The sequence below is a fragment of the Oryctolagus cuniculus genome, chromosome 10 (assembly GCF_964237555.1).
Source record: "Oryctolagus cuniculus chromosome 10, mOryCun1.1, whole genome shotgun sequence".
Taxonomy (NCBI): Eukaryota; Metazoa; Chordata; class Mammalia; order Lagomorpha; family Leporidae; genus Oryctolagus; species Oryctolagus cuniculus.
This window is the reverse complement of record NC_091441.1, coordinates 55,954,799-55,973,548: the sequence shown is the minus strand read 5'-3', so window position 1 is coordinate 55,973,548 and position 18,750 is coordinate 55,954,799. Positions and strand designations below refer to the sequence as shown.

Here is an 18,750-nt window from a genome sequence, read left to right as displayed (position 1 = left end):
TCCTTTCCAGAACAAGCTGAGGTATAAACAAAGATTGTCCCTCTATTCTCAAAAAATTGTTCATAGCCCTTAGTCAGAAAGAAGGATTATCAAGACATCTAAATGTCAAAGTTAGCTCTAGTAATCAATATTGGCATCTCATTTTTGTTATTCACCTTAAGGAATAATTAAGATGGAGGATGACCAAAATGTAATTATATCTTTTTAGCACAACTTATAAAAAAGAAATTTAGGAAAGAAAATTAATTATAATTAAATATATGCTTCTTGTATCCTAAAAATCTGATGAGAGTTAATAAAGTAACAATTATGCCTCAGATTATAAAAAACTTTATTTTGCCATAGTCTTATATTCATTATTCCACATGAACTTCAAATATCCTTGGTGAGGTGGCATGTGCACATTATTATAATTTTTTTGGATAATAAAAAGAGACAGAGGGTATTTGACTTGTCCTTTATCATCTAGCTAGTTAGCAGTGAGAACAGAACTTGAACTTGGTGCCTTTGTTGAGGCTAAGGTACCCCGTGCCATGCACAGCCACGCTGCCTGCTTGACAGTGGTTTGAATCATCCACTTTGCATTGGCCGTTCTGATGCTGACACCTGCCTGGGCCACACAAGTGCATCAGAATTTAATGCACACACTGTCTCTAAAACCCCCGAGACAGAGCTGCTTTTATCTTCTCTCTTGGAACTCAGTGAGTTCTTTTTTAAAAATTTTTGAAAGTTTATCTATATATTATCATTTTGTAAGAACACACTGTATTCTGAATTTTTTTTTCTTCAGAGGTTGTTTAAAAATCTAATTAGAATTTATGGCTGAAAGTTACTGGGTTACTGCATTCTTTTTTTTGTTTTGTTTTGTTTTGTTTTGTTTTTTGTTTTTGTTTTTGACAGGCAGAGTTAGACAGTGAGAGAGAGAGACAGAGAGAAAGATCTTCCTTTGCCATTGGTTCACCCTCCAATGGCTGCCGTGGCCAGCTCGCTGTGCCTGGTGCACCACACTGATCCGAAGGCAGGAGCCAGGTGCTTCTCCCAGTCTCCCATGGGGTGCAGAGCCCAAGCACTTGGGCCATCCTCCACTGCCTTCCCAGGCCACAGCAGAGATGGCCTGGAAGAGGAGCAACCGGGACAGAATCCAGTGCCCTGAACGGGACTAGAACCCGGTGTCCGGAGCTGCAGGCGGAGGATTAGCCTATTGAGCCATGGTGCCGGCCGGGTTACTGCATTCTTTCAAAGTATATTTCCAATTAACTTTACACACTAAGGATGAAATGTTTTCAAGTATTCCTCATCCTCTCTTCTTTTCCTCCTTCCCACAATGGTACTTCATACAATTCACATAAAAATGGAATTAAATAGATAAGTTCATTTTGGTGCAATTTTTTTTTAAATCCACACAAAGCTGTTTCAAAATATGCATTTTTCTGTTAAGTTTTTGAAGACACCTCATGTTTGTTGTTTTCCAAGATTCCATTCACAGACTTTTCTTCTCTTTGTCTATTAACTCCTTAAACAACCTCAACCACTCTTGGGCTCCAACTTTTGCCTGCTCACCTATAATTCCAGTCTCCCTCTCTAGCCCTCCTGTATGTCCTGACGGCCAGTCCTGTATATCCAACTTGCTACGTGGCATTTCCACCTGGATAATCAAAAGGCACCCTAAACCCTTTAGATTCCTAAAGGGCTGGACACATGCTATGGCTTGAATGTGTCCCTCATCCAAACTTCATGTGTTGGAAACTTAATCCAAACTCAGGAGCTCATGGTATCTGGAGGCTGGGCCCTTAAGAGGTGATCATGATTAGATGAGGTCACATCTGGTTTCTCCCTATGTGATGTCCTCTATGATTTCAGGATGCACCAAGGCCTCACCGGATGCCAAGCAGATGCCAGGACCATGCTCCTGGACTTCTTTGCCCATAAAACTGTGAGCTGCCTATACTTTTCTTTATTATAAATCACCAAATTCTCCTAAACATTCTGTTTCAGCAAATATCATCACCTTGCATCAGCCAGCCAAGCTACACATTACCCTCGGCTCCTCTCTCTTCACTTCCCACAGTATGATTAATCCCATTGTTTTTGCCTGTGAATGCTGCTCATTGTTGTTCTTGCTCCTTTATCCCCCTACATCTGCTTTCAGACTCAACTCTGGGTAGGTCTGTAGTAATGACTCTCTGACCAGTCTCCCAGCCCCCAGCCTTCTCTCCCTTTGTTTCTTTTCTACACACTGGTACCATGGATCCCCTTCTAAAAATGAGCATGATTAAGTTATTTCCCTGTGCCCAAATGTCAATAGTTCAGTATTAGGTTTCTTAGAATTCTACACGATTCTTCAAAATCTGGCCCCATTGTTCTAGAAGAATTCCCAATACTTCCAGAATAGTAAGAGGGAGAATAACTTCATGGACAAGAACATAAGGGCACAGTCCCTTCATCTGGGCCTGAATTCTGGCTTTGCTATTTCTTGTCTGGGGCAAGTTCTTCACCCTCTGCATCTCATTTTCATCATCTGGAAAACAGGGCTATTGGTGGTTGTAAATGATACTGGGCTGTTTCTATTACTGAACATTAAATACCAAAAGACATAACCAAGACTGAGTCTTAGGATTCAGTAAATATTAGATAAAATTATCATCATCATTATCCAGCCACAAATCAGTAGTTGTTATTCCATGCTCTTTGTTCTGAACTCCTGGAAGTGCAATATCATAAACCTCAATATCCAACTCAAAAGGGTACCCCAACTAGGAAGTTCTCCCACCTCCCCCAGGAAGTGAGCTGTCCCTTCCCTTTGTGCTTGGTAGCCTTACTAAATCTGCTTTTGTAGGGGTAGCTTTGTGCTGAGTACATGTGTGACTCCTGTGACTCAAGTCTGACCTCCTAAGGATCAGGGCTGTATCTCATTAATGTGTATACTTCTTCCCCTATCCCCTTGCTCAGCCCCTGACTGATCACTAACGTGTATACTTCTTCCCCTATCCCCTTGCTCAGCCCCTGACAGAATCAGCACACACTACAGCTTTGCTGAAGGAACAGATCTTTGTCTCTCACTTCATGGGATCTAATGGACTCTGCAGCATGGTACTTGCTCCAGAACCTCAGATCATGTCTTCACATCTTTGTGTCCTGGAAGTACCTAGGGGAATGCACGCACACGGGTTGCCCTGCTTGGCCAGGGCCATGGTGGCAAATTCCAGTCCTTCCCTTCAGAGCATTGTCTATGAGATTCCTAAAGGCCTAGGCCACATGGGGAAATGGGAACTTTGGTACTCTACTATTTATCTGGAGACATTTGATCATCAATGCTTTATAGCTTCTGCTTTTGAAATCGCATTGATCCTGAATCCCTCTAGACCCTAAGTCAAGCAAAAGGCAACAGCTTCTTCCTAGCTTCTTAGAAAGTGTTGACATTTGTGACACGACTGTAAATTTTTACTTCCAGGTGACTTCATTATTTACACTCTTAATGTCACTCTCTGTCACGGACTTAAAACATTTTCTTTCATTTTCAGCAGAAGTGTCTTTGACCTGCACAAGAGGAGAGGGACTAGGAGTTAAATAGCCACAACAACATTTCAGTGAGTCTAGTACTTCTCATTCCAACACAGGTTTACACATTGGATGGTGATGATTTTCCAGGACATTGAAAACCTTCTAGCAAAAACTAGAAGTTTAAAAGAAAATGATATTTAAATAAAAAAAAGCTTAAATAACATTTCCTCTATGTAAAGTCTGGCTGGCAAATAAGGTCATATAAGAGAAAAAAAGTATACTGATATTAGTAATTTTGTTTTGAACTGGTTAATCTTTAAAGAAATAGTGTTTTGCATGAAAAATGCTATAGATGAGTATCTGCTGATGTTAAATGCAGCAAATACAGTCAAAAAGTAGAATTTTTTTTTTTTTTTGACAGGCAGAGTGGACAGTGAGAGAGAGAGACAGAGAGAAAGGTCTTCCTTTTGCCGTTGGTTCACCCTCCAATGGCCGCCGCGGCTGGCGCGCTGCGGCCGGCGCACCGCGCTGATCCGATGGCAGGAGCCAGGAGCCAGGTGCTTTTCCTGGTCTCCCATGGGGTGCAGGGCCCAAGCACCTGGGCCATCCTCCACTGCACTCCCTGGCCACAGCAGAGAGCTGGCCTGGAAGAGGGGCAACCGGGACAGAATCCGGCGCCCCAACCGGGACTAGAACCCGGTGTGCCAGCGCCGCTAGGCGGAGGATTAGCCTAGTGAGCCGCGGCGCCCAAAAAGTAGAATTTTAATTTACAAAAAATAGAGTATACATGCTACGTATGTATGAGCTGAATGAGCACAGACTAAAAGACTTCCTGGTTACACAAACATGAGTCTTGTAACCATTTACCACCTGTTTATCTGTATTTCTCTACAATGAAGTGGTACTGCTTACCTAAACAATTAAAGAGTTATTCTAAAAATAAAAGACTGTGCTTTTCATTATAAAACTGGAAATGACTCTTAAAAACTGAGTGTTGTTATTCAAGTTTACTTACCAGGAGACTCTCTCCCGCCACTCCTCTGTTGTTAAAAACCACACATCTAAAAACCAGGAAAGTAATTTTTGTTATTTCTACACATGATTATTACTTATAATATACTATTAGAGTCATCTTACTGACGCTGGCTTAGAGTATTAAAAGATTTGGACAATCTGTTCTATAGATATGTTTGACAATTCCATCTAAATGTACTAAAATACTATTCTAGTCCTTTAAATTCAACATGTGAGTTCAAATTAGACAATTGCATATTTAGATACTGTTAATTTTTTCTACCAATCAAGAATTCTTACAACTCCTTTTGCATGTAGGTGGGCCTCTAATAAATGCTAGTAAAACATTTTAAATCAAGTAAAATTCAAATATTTTACTCAAAATAAAGAAAAAATGATGTCTTCTACCCATTATATTTGAAACATTAATCAATATCTACTTATGCCCTAAGAAATAGCTCTTGTTCCTTCAAAGCTCAGCAAACAAAGACTGGAATTTTACATGAGGTGGAAATGGTACAGGTAGAGCTATAAGGACCCAGGCACCTCAGCTGGGGGACCCCCCCCCCCATTTTACTGAATGGAGTTCAGTTGACTTCAGGAAGAAAGACGAACCTTGTGTTTCCTAGGATCCTGTTTGCATCACCTTGGTAAAGCCTTACTATATTGCACTGTTGGCTCAGTACAAGCACAAGATAAAGTCAGCTATTAGTAGTAGCTATCAGAGTGCCATGGTATCTTCAAAAAGTCATTCTGAAGCTGGCGCCGTGGCTCAATAGGCTAATCCTCCACCTTGCGGCGCCAGCACACCGGGTTCTAGTCCCGGTTGGGGCGCCGGATTCTGTCCCGGTTGCCCCTCTTCCAGGCCAGCTCTCTGCTATGGCCAGGGAGTGCAGTGGAGGATGGCCCAGGTGCTTGGGCCCTGCACCCCATGGGAGACCAGGAAAAGCACCTGGCTCCTGGCTCCTGCCATCGGATCAGCGCGGTGCGCCGGCTGCAGCGGTGGCCATTGGAGGGTGAACCAACGGCAAAGGAAGACCTTTCTCTCTGTCTCTCTCTCTCACTGTCCACTCTGCCTGTCAAAAAAAAAAAAAAAAAAAAAGTCATTCTGCTTTTCAAACATATTTAACTCTCAATTAACTTTCAGTCAAACATAACCCTGGATGTACATTTTTTGTAATCCTCAGACAAAATCTTGACTTGCATCTACACAGCCTCTGATTTAATGAATCTATACTCATGTAAATTAAAACTCATTTTGTCTGTTTACTTATCCAATCAATCAAGGCCATTTAAGATGCAATTTCTCTTCTTTCAGGGTGTTCCTGACCATTGTACAGGCTCTATGCACTAATGAATTCTACTTTGCAAAGCACACTCAATTCTGACTCTCCTCTTAGGGAAATTAGATTTTTTTAAAGGATTTATTTATTGAGGGCTGGTGCTATGGCTGCAAGAGTCAGGAACCAGGAGCTTCTTCTGGGTCTCTCACATGGGTGCAGGTGCCCAAGCACTTGGACTGTCCTCCGCTGCCTTCCCAGGGGCACTAGCAGGGAGCTGGATTGGAAGCAGAGCAGCCATATGGGATGCCAGCAATGTAGGCCGTGGCTTTATTCACTATACCACAGTGCTGGCCCTTAGATTTTTGTTTTTATAAAGATTTATTTATTTAAAAGGCAGTTATGGAGCAGGGCAGGGGAAAGGAAGAGAAAGAGAGGGAGAGAGAGTGAGAGAGAGAGAATGAGAATCTTCCATTGCTAGTTCATTAAATGTCCCTAAATGGCTGCAATAGACAAGGCTGGGGCCAAGTAGAAGCCAGGAGCCAGGAACTCCATCTGGGTCTTCCCATGTGGATAGCAGGGGCTCAAGTATTTGGGCCATACTCTACTATCTTCTATTTGCATTAACAGGGAACTGGATTGGAAGCAGAGTAGCTGGGACTTGAATCAGGCACTCCGAAAATGGGATATAGCTTTAACCCACTGCACCTTGACAATATAAACCCTGAGGTTTAATTTTAAGGCACACCATTTATTAAACGTGGTATTCAGGGTAATTTTTTTATTTGAAAGGTAGGGAGACAGAGACACAGAGAGATCTTCCCATCTGCTGATTTACTCCCCAATTCCACAACAATTGGGGCTGGACCAGGCTGAAGCCAGGAGCCTAGGACTTAATTTGGGTCTCCTAAACAGGTGTCAGGCCCCCAAGAACTTGAGCCATCATCTGATGCCTCTCAGTACATATTAACACAAAGATGGAATCGGATGTAAAGCTGGGACTTGAACTTTAGGCACTCTGATATGGGATGCAGGCATCCCAAGGGTCATCTTAACCTCTATGCTGTGCCAAACCCTGCCCTTCAGAGTATGTTTCTACATAGAGAATTCTATTTGGCCCAACTGAAAGAAGAAAAGTATTTTTTAAAAATATTTATTTATTTATTTAAAAGTCAGAGTTACAAAGAGAGAGAGAGGCAAAGAGAGAGAGAGAGAGAGGTCTTCCATCCTATGGTTTACTCCCCAATTGGCCGCGATGGCCAGAGCTGCGCCCATCTGAAGCCAGGAGCCAGGAGCTTCTTTGGGTCTCCCATGCAGGTGCAGGGGCCCAAGGAGTTGGGCCATCTTCTATTGCTATTCCAGGTCACAGCAGAGAGCTGGATCAGAACAGGGGCAGCCAAGACTAGAACCAGTGCCCATATGGGATGCTGGCACTGCAGGCCAGGGCATTAACCTGCTGCGCCACAGCGCCAGCCCTGAAAAAAAGTATTTTTTAAAAAGATCCCAGAAATCCAAAATGAGAAAAAGCTTGAAATATGACATTTTATTGACTTACCTCTGAGAGATGTTAAATATACTCTAAGTACATGCAGAAAAGTTAGAGTTTGCCATTACTATTTCACATTTTCTTGCTAAAAAAGAAGGGGAAGGGGGCTGGCCCTAGGATACAGTGGGTTAAAGCCCTGGCCTAAAGCACCGGCATTTCATATGGGTGCTGGTTCTAGTCCCGGCTGCTCCTCTTCCAATCCAGCTCTCTGCTATGGCCTGGAAAAGCACTGGAAGATGGCCCAAGTGCTTGGGCCGCTGCATCCATGTGGGAGACCCAGAAGAAGCTCCTGGTTCCTGACTTTGGATTGGCTCAGCTCTGGCCATTATGGCCATTTGGGAAGCGAACCAGCTGATGAAAGATCTGTGTGTCTCTACCTCTCTCTGTAACTCTGTCTTTCAAATAAATAAAAATAAATCTTACAAAGAAGTATGTTATTGCAAAAAATTGAAAAAATAAAAAGAATGGCAAGATAGACTAGATATGAATCAAATTCAGGTTGGCCACTCATATTACTTGCATAATCACTTAAGTCCCATAGGGATGGGTGCTGAAGGCAACTGTGGCCTTGAACCTTGAAGCTCTTAGTCTTCCAGAGAACTAAAATATTAAATAAGACTTAAAATAGCTTCTGGAGCCAAGATGTCCCCATGTGACTGCCATTGAGAGAAGGCAACAGGGTTAGTGAGGGGAAAGGAAAAGACGATCTCAACAAACTCATGACACAGCAGCCTGCACACCTGGGCCCTCCTTCCAAACTGCAGACTGGGATATCTGCACTTTCTTACAGCTACCTTTGGAAAGTGGATCACGGCTCTGGTGTCTCTTGCTAGAGGAGGAATTGAGCTGACCTCTTCCCAAGTGTTGGTTCCCAGCAATGTTCAATCAGCAGCAGTCATTGCTGTCTACTTGGATATGGGGCAGAAAGACAGGAAGAATGAAGACTGTCTTTCTGTCCCCTTCTCCTCCCCCATCAGCTGTGATAAGCAACTAACTTCTCATGTTTAATCCCTTTTCTACCCTAGTAATCATCAGAGAACACTTGACACACGATTCAAAAAGAGCTGGTTTAGAAACCACTATTTCCAAGGCATGGGTGAGTCTCTGTTCATTTCTGTGACAGCTCTCGCCAAACAGCCTTTACAGCTTATCCCAAACAATGTTCAAGCATGTGACTTAAAAGAACTAACCTGCAAAAACAGTTTATTTAAATTTTTGTCTTTCTCATTTTAAAGATTTTTATTTATTTTCATTTGAAAGAGGGATTTGTGTGTGTGTGTGTGGAGAGAAAGAGAGAGAGAGAGAGAGAGAGAGAGAGAGAGAGAGAGAGAAATCCTTTACCCACTAGTTCACTCCTCAAATATTTGCAACAGCCAGGGCTGGTTGAGGAAGAAACTAGGAACCCAGAACTCAATTCAAGTCTCCCATGTAGGTGGCAGGGACCTAAATTCTTGAGGCCTCACCTGCTGCCTCCTGGGTGCCCAGGAGTAGGAAGATGGAATCTGAGTGGAGCTGGAACTCCAATCCAGGCACTCCAACATAGGATGCAGCTGTCCCAAGCTGTGTCTTCACTGCTGCACCAAATACCTACCCCTTAATTTTCCCCCCAAAACTAGGGGAATACAAATAAAGAAAAGAAATAGCAAATAAAGAATAAATCTGGCGTGAAGAGCTTCCTGTAAGGACAGAACTTGCTAACCAGGGCAAGCAGGCGAGGCTCCTTTAATAAAGGTTAAAGGAAAGTCAGAGAGCTCATGGCAGCACAGTTTCTCAATCGTTATCCCTGTGGGCACTGCAGACACAATACTTCTTTGGATGCCAGCAGAACCTGCCCCAGGTATGACAATCAAGAATGCATCCAGGTGTTGCCAAATGTTTGCTGGGGGCGAAAATGCTCTTTGAATGAGAGGTGCTGTTACTGTGAGATGGACCAGAGAGCCTTGAATTTGCTCGAGCCCAGGGGCTGGCCAGAGCACATGTTGTGACCTCTCCTTCTCCCTGAGCAGGGGCAGACTCAGCTTCGTCACTCAAGCAAACCAGTGAGGAGCACGTGGAAATAGAATATATCACTAGGACTGCTTTCCAAATCAGTAAGATAAGGGGATTTTATCAGACAACTTAAATATTTTTGGGATTTCCTAAGTCTTTGAATCTAAGAATATAAATAATAACCATCAAGGGGTAGAATTAGAGGAATATTCAGGGATCACTAGTCATACTTTACTTTTTATCAGATAATAATAATAATATGCTTTAGTGTGTACATGAATATTAATACTGGAATGACATGGTCTCTCATTTAAAAATTTATTAAGCAAGATATTTACTGAACTAAAAACTGAGTTCAGTCTTTAGAGAAACTTTAGAGAAACAAAGTAAGAACATAAGGTTCCTGGCCTCTAACATTATCACATAGTTAGATTGCAAAGATGTACACGATGTTTTCAGTTGAGAGATGACAAGTGCATGGGGTACAATGTCCAATAAGTGGTACAGACAATAAAGCCCTATGAAATCAGGATAGGTGAAATTAATTAGGAAAGCCTTCATGGAAAAAGTAGACAGATCTTTACACTGGTAAAGATTTTGGCAAAAGAGAAGTGAAGGATTCATGATGAAGGCAGCAAAAATATAAGACAGGAATACAAAATGTTCTCAGGGATGCAAGGAGCAGAAAGGTCGGTACACACAGCATAATGATAGAAAATAGGATGGATGTGCTGGTATCTCATATGAGTACCAGTTCGAGTCCTGACTGTTCTACTTCAGGTCCAGCTCCCTGCTAAAGCACCAGGGAAAGCAGAGGAAGATGGCCTAAGAGCTTGGGCCCCTGTGTTCATGTGGGAAGCCTGAATGAAAATCCTGACTCCTGGCTTTGGCCATTTGGGGAATGAACCAGTGATGGAAGATCTCTCTCTCTCTCTCTCTCTCTCTCTCTCTCTCTCTCTCTCTCATTCTTTCAAATAAACAAATAAAATAAAAAAAAAAAAAAAGAAAGAAAAGGATGGAAAGCCAGGGTCTGACCAAAATAGGGACAGGGCTTTGAGTGCCAAGTTAAGAAAAGATGGCAAGAGAGCTGGTGTTGGGGCATGGTGGGTAAAGCCACCATCTGTGATGCTGGCATCCACTGGTTTGAGTCCCAGGTGTCCACCCAGCTCCCAGCTAATGCATCTGAGAAAGCAGCAAAAAAGATGACCCAAGTACCTGGGCCCCTGCCACACATGTGGGAGACCTGGATGGCATTCCAGGTTCCTGGCTTTGGCTTGGCCCAGCCTGGCCTTTGCGGCCATTTGGGGAGTGAACCAGCAGATGGAAGATCTCTCTCTCTCTCTGTAAATCTGCCTTTCAAATTAGTAAATAAATAAATCTTAAAAAAGAAAAGATGACAAGGATGTTCTGTTGCCAGCAATGCCAGGATAGATCCTACTGGACCAAGTCGTCCATAGAGAAATAACTAAACTCCTGATAAAATATAAAGGCAATAGAGAACAACCAAAAAGAAACAGGCAAAAACTGACAGAAGTTGTCATTATAAAGAAGAAAATGGCACTGGATGTATTTTTGGAGCTTTTATTTATTTATTTTTATTTTTGCCTCAGGGGAGGCAGGAGTTGGTATTACTCTATCGTAAATAGAAGTTAGGCAGAAGTGTCCAATCTCACAGGCTTGGAAAACCAGAAGATGGAGTATGGAGTTTGGAGTTGGAGAATGAGTGTGGAATCTCTGAACGGAGACACAGAGGAAGAGCCCTAAATATTGTATAAAAATTAGGCCTAAATCTCTGGCTGACTGCTTATTGGTACACAGGTAAGGTGGACTCCATGCAGCCCAATTAAGACTGAAAAACTAGACAGAGGTTTGAACTGATGTTTATTACAAAGGAAACAGAGTTTGAAGTCTGAATTTAGGCAAGTTATTTGCCTGATAAAAAGAAATAAACGAATTTACAATAATAATGTGCTATGCAAAAAATACAACAGAATCTAAAGTCTTTCAATTGATTATTCAAATTGTGTAAAACACAATCCAGGGGCTGGCATTGAGGCATACTGGGTAAAACTACTTTCTGCAATGCCGGCATCCGATATGGGCACTGGTACAAGTCCTGGCTGTTCCACTTATGAGCTAGTTCCATGCTAATGCACCTGGGAAAGCAGAGGAAGATGGCCCAAGTGATTGGGTCCCTGTACCCAAGTGGGAGACCCAGAAGAAGCTACTGGCTCCTGACTTTGGTCTGGCCCAGCTCTAGCTATTGCAGCCATTTGGGGGAGTGAACCAACAGGTGAAAAATCTCTCTGTCTCTGTCTCTGTCTCTTTCTCTCTCTCTGTAACTCTGCCTTTCAAAACAAAACAAAACAAAACAAAACAAAAACAAAAACTAAAACACAATCCAAAATTACTACTCCATGAAAAAAACAGGAAAACATGACTCATATCTTATCAGTGATAAAACACCCAATACTGAGATGTTCCAAATGTTAAAATCAGCACAGGTGAGGATTTAAAGTAACAATTATAACTATACCCATGGATATAAAGGAGGGAAAAAGCTTGTAAAAAAAATAAGAAAATAGAAAATCTCATCAGAGGAAAATAATTTATTTAAAAATGGAAATTAGAGGTAGGCTTTTGCCAGAGAGATAAAAAGCTGCTTGGCATGCCTGTATCCTAATTAGAGAGCCTGGGTTCGATTCTGCTTCTGCTTCTGATTCCAGCTTCCTGCTAAGGCAGACCTTTGGAGGCAGCAGGTCTTGGCTCAAGCACTTGGGTCCCTGCCAGCCACATGGCAAACCTAGATTGAGTTCCAGGCTCCTGGTTTCAGTCTAACCCATCTCTGGCTATTATAGGCCTTTGTAGGAGTGAACCAGTAGATGGAAGATCTCTGTCTGCCTGCCTACCTTTCAAATAAATTAATTAAATAAACAAAAAAAATTTTAATTATACAACAATACAATAATATCTGGAATAAAAATTTTGCTTAATTTGCAAACTGCAGCTACAATGTAAGTAGTAAAGAGGCAAAAAGTTGAAAAAAAGACTCTCAGTGATCTGCTGATGAATATCAAAAGAGGGGCCAGCACTGTGGCATAGTGGGCAAAGCCGCCACCTGCAGTGCCGGCATCCATATGGGCACTGGGTTGAGTCCTGGCTGCTTCACTCCCAATCCAGCTCTCTGCCATGGCCTGGGAAGGGATCAGAAGATGGCCCAAGTCCTTGGGCCCCTGCACCCACGTGGGAGACCTGGAAGAAGCTCCTGGCTCCTGGCTTCGGATTGGCACAGCTTCGGCTGCTGTGGACAATTGTGGAGTGAACCAACAGATGGAAGACCTCTCTCCCTCTCACTCTCCCTCTCTCTGGCTCTCCTCTCTGTGTAACTCTGACTTTCAAGTAAATAAATAAATCTTAAAAAGAAAAAAGTCCAGCTAAAAGGCAGAGATTGTCAGAGAAGATAAAAACAAGATCAACCTATATGTCCTCAAGAAATACATATATAGATAATGTAAATACATCATATATATTTATTTAAGATAGAGATATAGAGTAAAGATAGACATACTTGGGAAGGTAAAGCGTGAAGCAAGGTGAATCATGCAAACAGTAACCAAGCAAAGGCTGGAGCGGCCACACTGACATCGGGTGAGGCAGACGTCGGGACCAGAGATAAGGACATTATTCATGGGAGCACTACTAATCATACACATGTATGTGACTCATAGCAGAGCTTCCACACACAGAAGCAAAAGTTCACAGAATCAAATGGAGAAAAAGAACATCCACAATCACATGAATTTAACTATCCTACATTTATATAACACTAATTTTAACAACTACAGAATATACATGATTATATCTATTTCCAATCCAACTAAGGTCATAAGACAATAAAACAAATGAACATAATTCATGTACCTTTTTCTAGAAGGTGAAGTTTCAGAAATCAAACACAATAATGAACAAGAATATATTACTGACTGTGCTACCAACCCAGCCTGTGACTATTACACGGAAATGGAGAACAGTGAAAGTCAATTCATAATTCAGTAACCTTGCTGCCTTGTTTCAACTCTTTCCCCACAAAAGCTATTCCCTGAGTAGGAAACATGACATGTTTGCCTGTCAAGTCTTGAGTTCCCCTGACGCAACTGAGTCCTGACAACAGTACAGGTGTACATCATCCAGGCAGGCAACAATCATGGAGGTTTAGGAGCTGGCTGCTTCCACGCTAAGAGCCCAACACATCCAAGGGAGTGAAAAAAGTGAAAAGAATGGTCTTCAAGAACTATCAAAATTTTGGGGCCGGTGCTGTGGCGCAGTGGGTTAACGCCCTGGCTTGAAGCGCCAGCATCCCATATGGGCACTGGTTTGAGACCTGGCTGCTCCACTTCTGATTTAGCAATCTGCTATGGTCTAGGAGAGCAGTGAAGATGGTCCAAGTCCTTGGGCCCCGGCACCCACATGGGAGACCGGGAAGAAGCACTTGGCTCCTGGCTTCAGATCGGCACAGCTCCAGCCGTTGTGGCCAACTGGGGAGTGAATCATCGGATGGAAGACCTCTCTCTCTCTCTCTCCCTCTCCCTTTCTCTCTCTCTCTCCAACTCTACTCTCTCTGTGTAACTCTGATTTTCAAATAAATAAATAAATCTTTTAAAAAAAAGAACTATCAAAATTTCAAAAAGCCTAAAGAAATCATAAACCTATCCGTAGTGAAGCTGTGCAATCGAAACTTAACCCTGTCACCCATCACTAGCTGTTTGATTTTGGTCAAATTACTAACACTGCAGTTGTCCTTTCTGGTTGGTAAAATGGAGCTGATAATAAAAATGTTGGAATTGGGTAAATATTAAATGAGATAGCAATAACAGCACCTCAGGGTCCATTATGAGGCAGGTACTCAATAAAAGTAAGTTTAAAAATTTTTAAATTAGGGGCCCATGTTGTGGCATAGTGGGCTAAGCCTCAGCTTTCCTGGCTGCTCCTCTTCTGATGCAGCTCTCTGCTATGGCCTGGGAAAGCAGTGGAAGATGATCCAGGTGCTCAGGCCCCTGCACCTACGTGGGAAACTAAGAAGAAGCTCTTGGCTCCAGGATTCAGAATGGCCCAGCTCCAGCCATTGTGGCCATTTGGGGAGTGAACCAGAAGATGGAAGACCTTTCTCTCTGTCTCTCCCTCTCTCTGTAACTCTATCTATCAAATAAATAAAATCTGAAAAAAATTTTATTTTTATTTTTTTGACAGGCAGAGTGGACAGTGAGAGAGAGAGAGACTGAGAGAAAGGTCTTCCTTTGCCGTTGGTTCACCCTCCAATGGCCGCCGCGGCCGGCGCACCGCGCTGATCTGAAGGCAGGAGCCAGGTACTTATCCTGGTCTCCCATGGGGTGCAGGGCCCAAGCACTTGGGCCATCCTCCACTGCACTCCCTGGCCACAGCAGAGAGCTGGCCTGGAAGAGGGGCAACTGGAACAGAATCCGACGCCCCGACTGGGACTAGAACCCGGTGTGCCGGCGCGCTAGGTGGAGGATTAGTCTAGTGAGCCGCGGCGCTGGCCTTTGAAAAAAATTTTTTTAAATTGACATAATGATTGTACATATTTATAGGATACAATATGGTAATTCAGTACTGTATTCAATATACAATGATCAAATCAAGGTAATTAACATTTCCGTCTTCTTTCTTAAACATCTACCATTTCTTTTGGGAGGGGGCACCTGTGAATCCTTCCCTTCTAGTTCTTTATAAAATATAGAATAAGTTATTGTAAACAAATATGTTATTGTAAATCCTGTGTGTAGAACACTGGAACTTGTTCCTCCTATCAACTGTGTTGTACTCCTCCAATCCTTCCTCTCCAAGCTAAATTATTGTAGCAAAGTAAACTAGCAACACTGACTATCTCCAGCTGATACTAAGTTCTAAGTGGTCCTATGAGTTTCAAAACAAGTGCAGCAAGTTAATATTTATGAACCCAGTTTATGTTTTAGATATAATATTTCCAAAAAGAGGTCACAAGGGGAAAAAAATCAAGGGTATCCTTAATGTGAAGAAACTGAAATCCTTATTATACAACAACATCAAGAATTCTTTTCAGGGGCTCATGTTATGGTGTAGCAAGTAAGGTTGCCACCTGTGACACAGTATCCCATAAGGGAGCCGGTTTGTGTTCTGGCTGCTCCACTGCTGACCCAGCTCCCTGCTAATACACCTGGGAAAGTAATGGAGAACAGCTTAAGTGTTTGGGAGACCTGGGCAGAGTTCCAGGCTTCTGTGTTTGGCCTGGCCTAGCCCTGGTTGCTGGGGGCATTTGGAGAATGAACCAGCAGACGGAAGATCTCTCCCTGGTCGTCTCTGTCTCTCTGCCTTTCAAACAAGTAAATAATTTTTTTATGGTGTTCTACATTCCGGGTGCTCACAACCGACAGCAGTTGCTATCCTAGTGTCCCAAGTCCCTGCTGGTAACTGGCTGGCCCCACAGGCAGAGGCACGTTATCACAGAAGGATGTAGACTCCAGCTGCCTCTCTACCTCAGCAAGGCATTTCCTTCCCTTCCTGGATCACCACTGCCTGGCCAGGCTTATTTCTATTTTTGGGTCCTCTTAGGATGGTTTCTTCCTGGTAATAGGGCTTGGGAACTAAATATCTCATTTCCATCTGACCAGGCTAAAAGGGTGAGGCTCTTCCCTAAGCCAGATAATAGTCCTCCTTAGGATTCTATAGCTAAAGGTTTTTAAATATTCGTTAAGGGTCAGCTACGAGTCAACATTCTTTACATACTTTACTTTACATGCAATCCTCACAGCCTTATGAGGTATAGGTATTATTACAGATGAGAAAACAGGTGCAGAGAGATGTAATTTGTCAGTGGATACAAAGGTAGTGCATGACAGTACTGGGATCTGAACCCAGGCAGATCTGAACCAAGACTCCATTTAACTACCTCACTATGCTGTCCTGCATTATCTAAGCTAGTAACATTCAAATCTATTTCTTCCAAAGAAAATGGGTGCTCTGAACACAGAGTACATTATGAGAGTGTGCCAAGTCTGATAAAAAGAGCTTTGTCCTTGGACATTTATTAATTGAGCTATCATTTTATAGTGGAATATCTAACAATTGGTCCCCTAGAGAATGGGACCATTTGCTGGTGTCCACCATAACTTTTTCTAGAATATCAGAAATAACCCAAACTTTCATATAGTGATTTCCAATATGCATTACTTAATCTACATAGTCTCATGAATATGTTACCTGCCACATTGCCCAAATCTTAAAAACCCAACATTACTGAAATGTTCTTCTCTCAAATGCTGCTTTTAGATGGGGTTGGGAGGCTGGTGTTGTGGTGTAGTAGGTAAAGCCACCACCTATGATGCCAGCATCCCATATGAGCACCAGTTCATGTCCCAGCTGCTCTACTTCTGATACAGCTTTCTGCAAATGATCTGGAAAAAGCAGAAGATGGCCCAAGTGTTTGGGCTCTTGCACCCACATGGGAGACCAGGATGAAGCTCCTGTCTCCTGCTTGACTCAGTGCTGGCCATTGCAGCCATCTAGGGAGTGACTCAGAAGGTGGAAAATTCTCTCTCTCTCCCCACCCCCACCATAACTCTGTCATATAAGTAAATAAATAAATGGATATATAGGTAGATAGATAGATGGGGGTGGTCAGAGCTCACCCTTTTGCTTCACTGCCTCCCCACCCTTCAGGAAGAATCTGCAGACCAGCCCCTAAGGCACGTGTAACGCTGCTGGAAAAGCTAACCTGCAGCTAAAGCTACAGTATCCACTGCTGCTACTTCACCTAAATAAAGAAATTCTCAGGCCCAAAGCCCAAACTTGAAAAAAAAAAAAAAAAAAAGAATATTTAAAAGCAGTCAAATTTTAATCACTCTTAAAATCATCTCCCAGTTTGAGATGCTCTCAAAAATACAAACGATGGACAGTGGCATCCTTGCTACCAGTAAGCAGGCTCGTGGTGAAGATGAAAAGACTTTGAGCCTAGGGTGGGTATTTGGTATAGTGGTTAAGACCTCACTTGGTGGGCCGGTGCTGTGGCGTAGCAGGTAAAGCTGCCACCTGCAGTGCAGGCATCCCATATGGGTGCTAATTTGAGTCCCAGCTGCTCTACTTCTAATCCAGCTCTCTGCTATGGCCTGGGAAAGCAGTGGAAGATGGCCCAAGTCCTTAGGCCTTTGCACCCGCATAGGAGACCTGGAGGAAGCTCCTGGCTCAGATTGGCACAGCTCCATTTGGGAAGTGAACCAGCAGATGGAAGACTTCTCTCTCTCTGCCTCTGCCTCTCTGTAACTATGCCTTTCAAATAAAATAAATAAATCTTAAAAATAAAAAAAGACCTCACAAAGGGCAGGGGGGACAGGCAATTGGTTCAGCAGTTAAGTCACTACTTGAGGTCACTTGCGTCCCGTATCGGAGTACCTGGTTCAAATCCTGGTGACTGGACTTCGTACCCAGTTTATTGCTAATGTGAATCCTGGGAGGCAGCACATGACAGTTCAAGTTCTTGGGTCCCTGCAACCATGTAGGTTCAGCCCTGGCCCAACCCCGGCTGTTGTAGGCATTTGGGGAGTGAACCAGCAGGACCCTGCTTGGGATGCCGCTGTCCATATCAACATGCCTGGGTGAGATAACTGCTTCTGGTTCCTAATTCCAGATTCCTGCTATTGAGGATCTCTGAAAGCAGATTAGGTTCCTGCCACCCATATGGGAGACCCAGATTGAAGTACCCAGATCCCAGCTTCAGCCTGGCCCAGCCCCAGCCACTGCATGCATTTTAGGAATAAACCAGTGAGTGGGAGCTCTGTCTGTCTGTCTCTTTCAGATAGAAAATAAAACAAAACAAAAAAACTTTATCCTGCCAAGCCATATAAAAAAAGCAGTGCTTTTTCTAAGTAGTAAAAATAAAAAAAAAATACTGAGTAAGAAATTTCTTGAAATACAGGTCTGCAGTTTTGAAAATCCCTCAACTGGTTCTTTTGCCATTTTCTAATAACTCTTCTCTGTCAAACTTCTCAAACACATGAGCCATCCCTGCTCTCCTGTTCTGAGGCCATCTTAATCCCCAGGAGCCTGGCTTCCTTCCTCAAAGTCCAATTTTGCTCTATCTGACCTCATTCACTGTGCCCTTTCAATTGCATCTGACATTGCTGATCCACTCCTTCCCTCAATGAAACATCCCTCTTGGATCCCCCAAGATCCTGGTACCCTCACCCTTTGATATCCACAGGAAACTGGTCCAGGAATCCAGCAGATGTCAAAAACCTCCAACGTTCTAGTCTGTTACATACAACAGCATAGCACTGGCATAGAACCAGCTCATACCCTGCTGTACAGCTTAAATCATCTCTGGATTATGTAAAATATCTAACACAATGTAAATGCTGTGCAAATGATTGT

At 43.0% G+C, this 18,750-nt stretch overlaps 1 protein-coding gene across 1 annotated transcript in view; it reads right to left on the bottom strand.

The window, feature by feature from the left end:
- Positions 1 to 18,750, bottom strand: part of ABHD3 (abhydrolase domain containing 3, phospholipase) — a 58,855-nt gene that overhangs the window by 30,383 nt on the left and 9,722 nt on the right. The window contains exon 4 of the mRNA XM_051852073.2: positions 4,517 to 4,562. Coding sequence (XP_051708033.1) covers positions 4,517 to 4,562 — 46 coding nt within the window. The remainder of the gene's footprint in view (positions 1 to 4,516; positions 4,563 to 18,750) is intronic.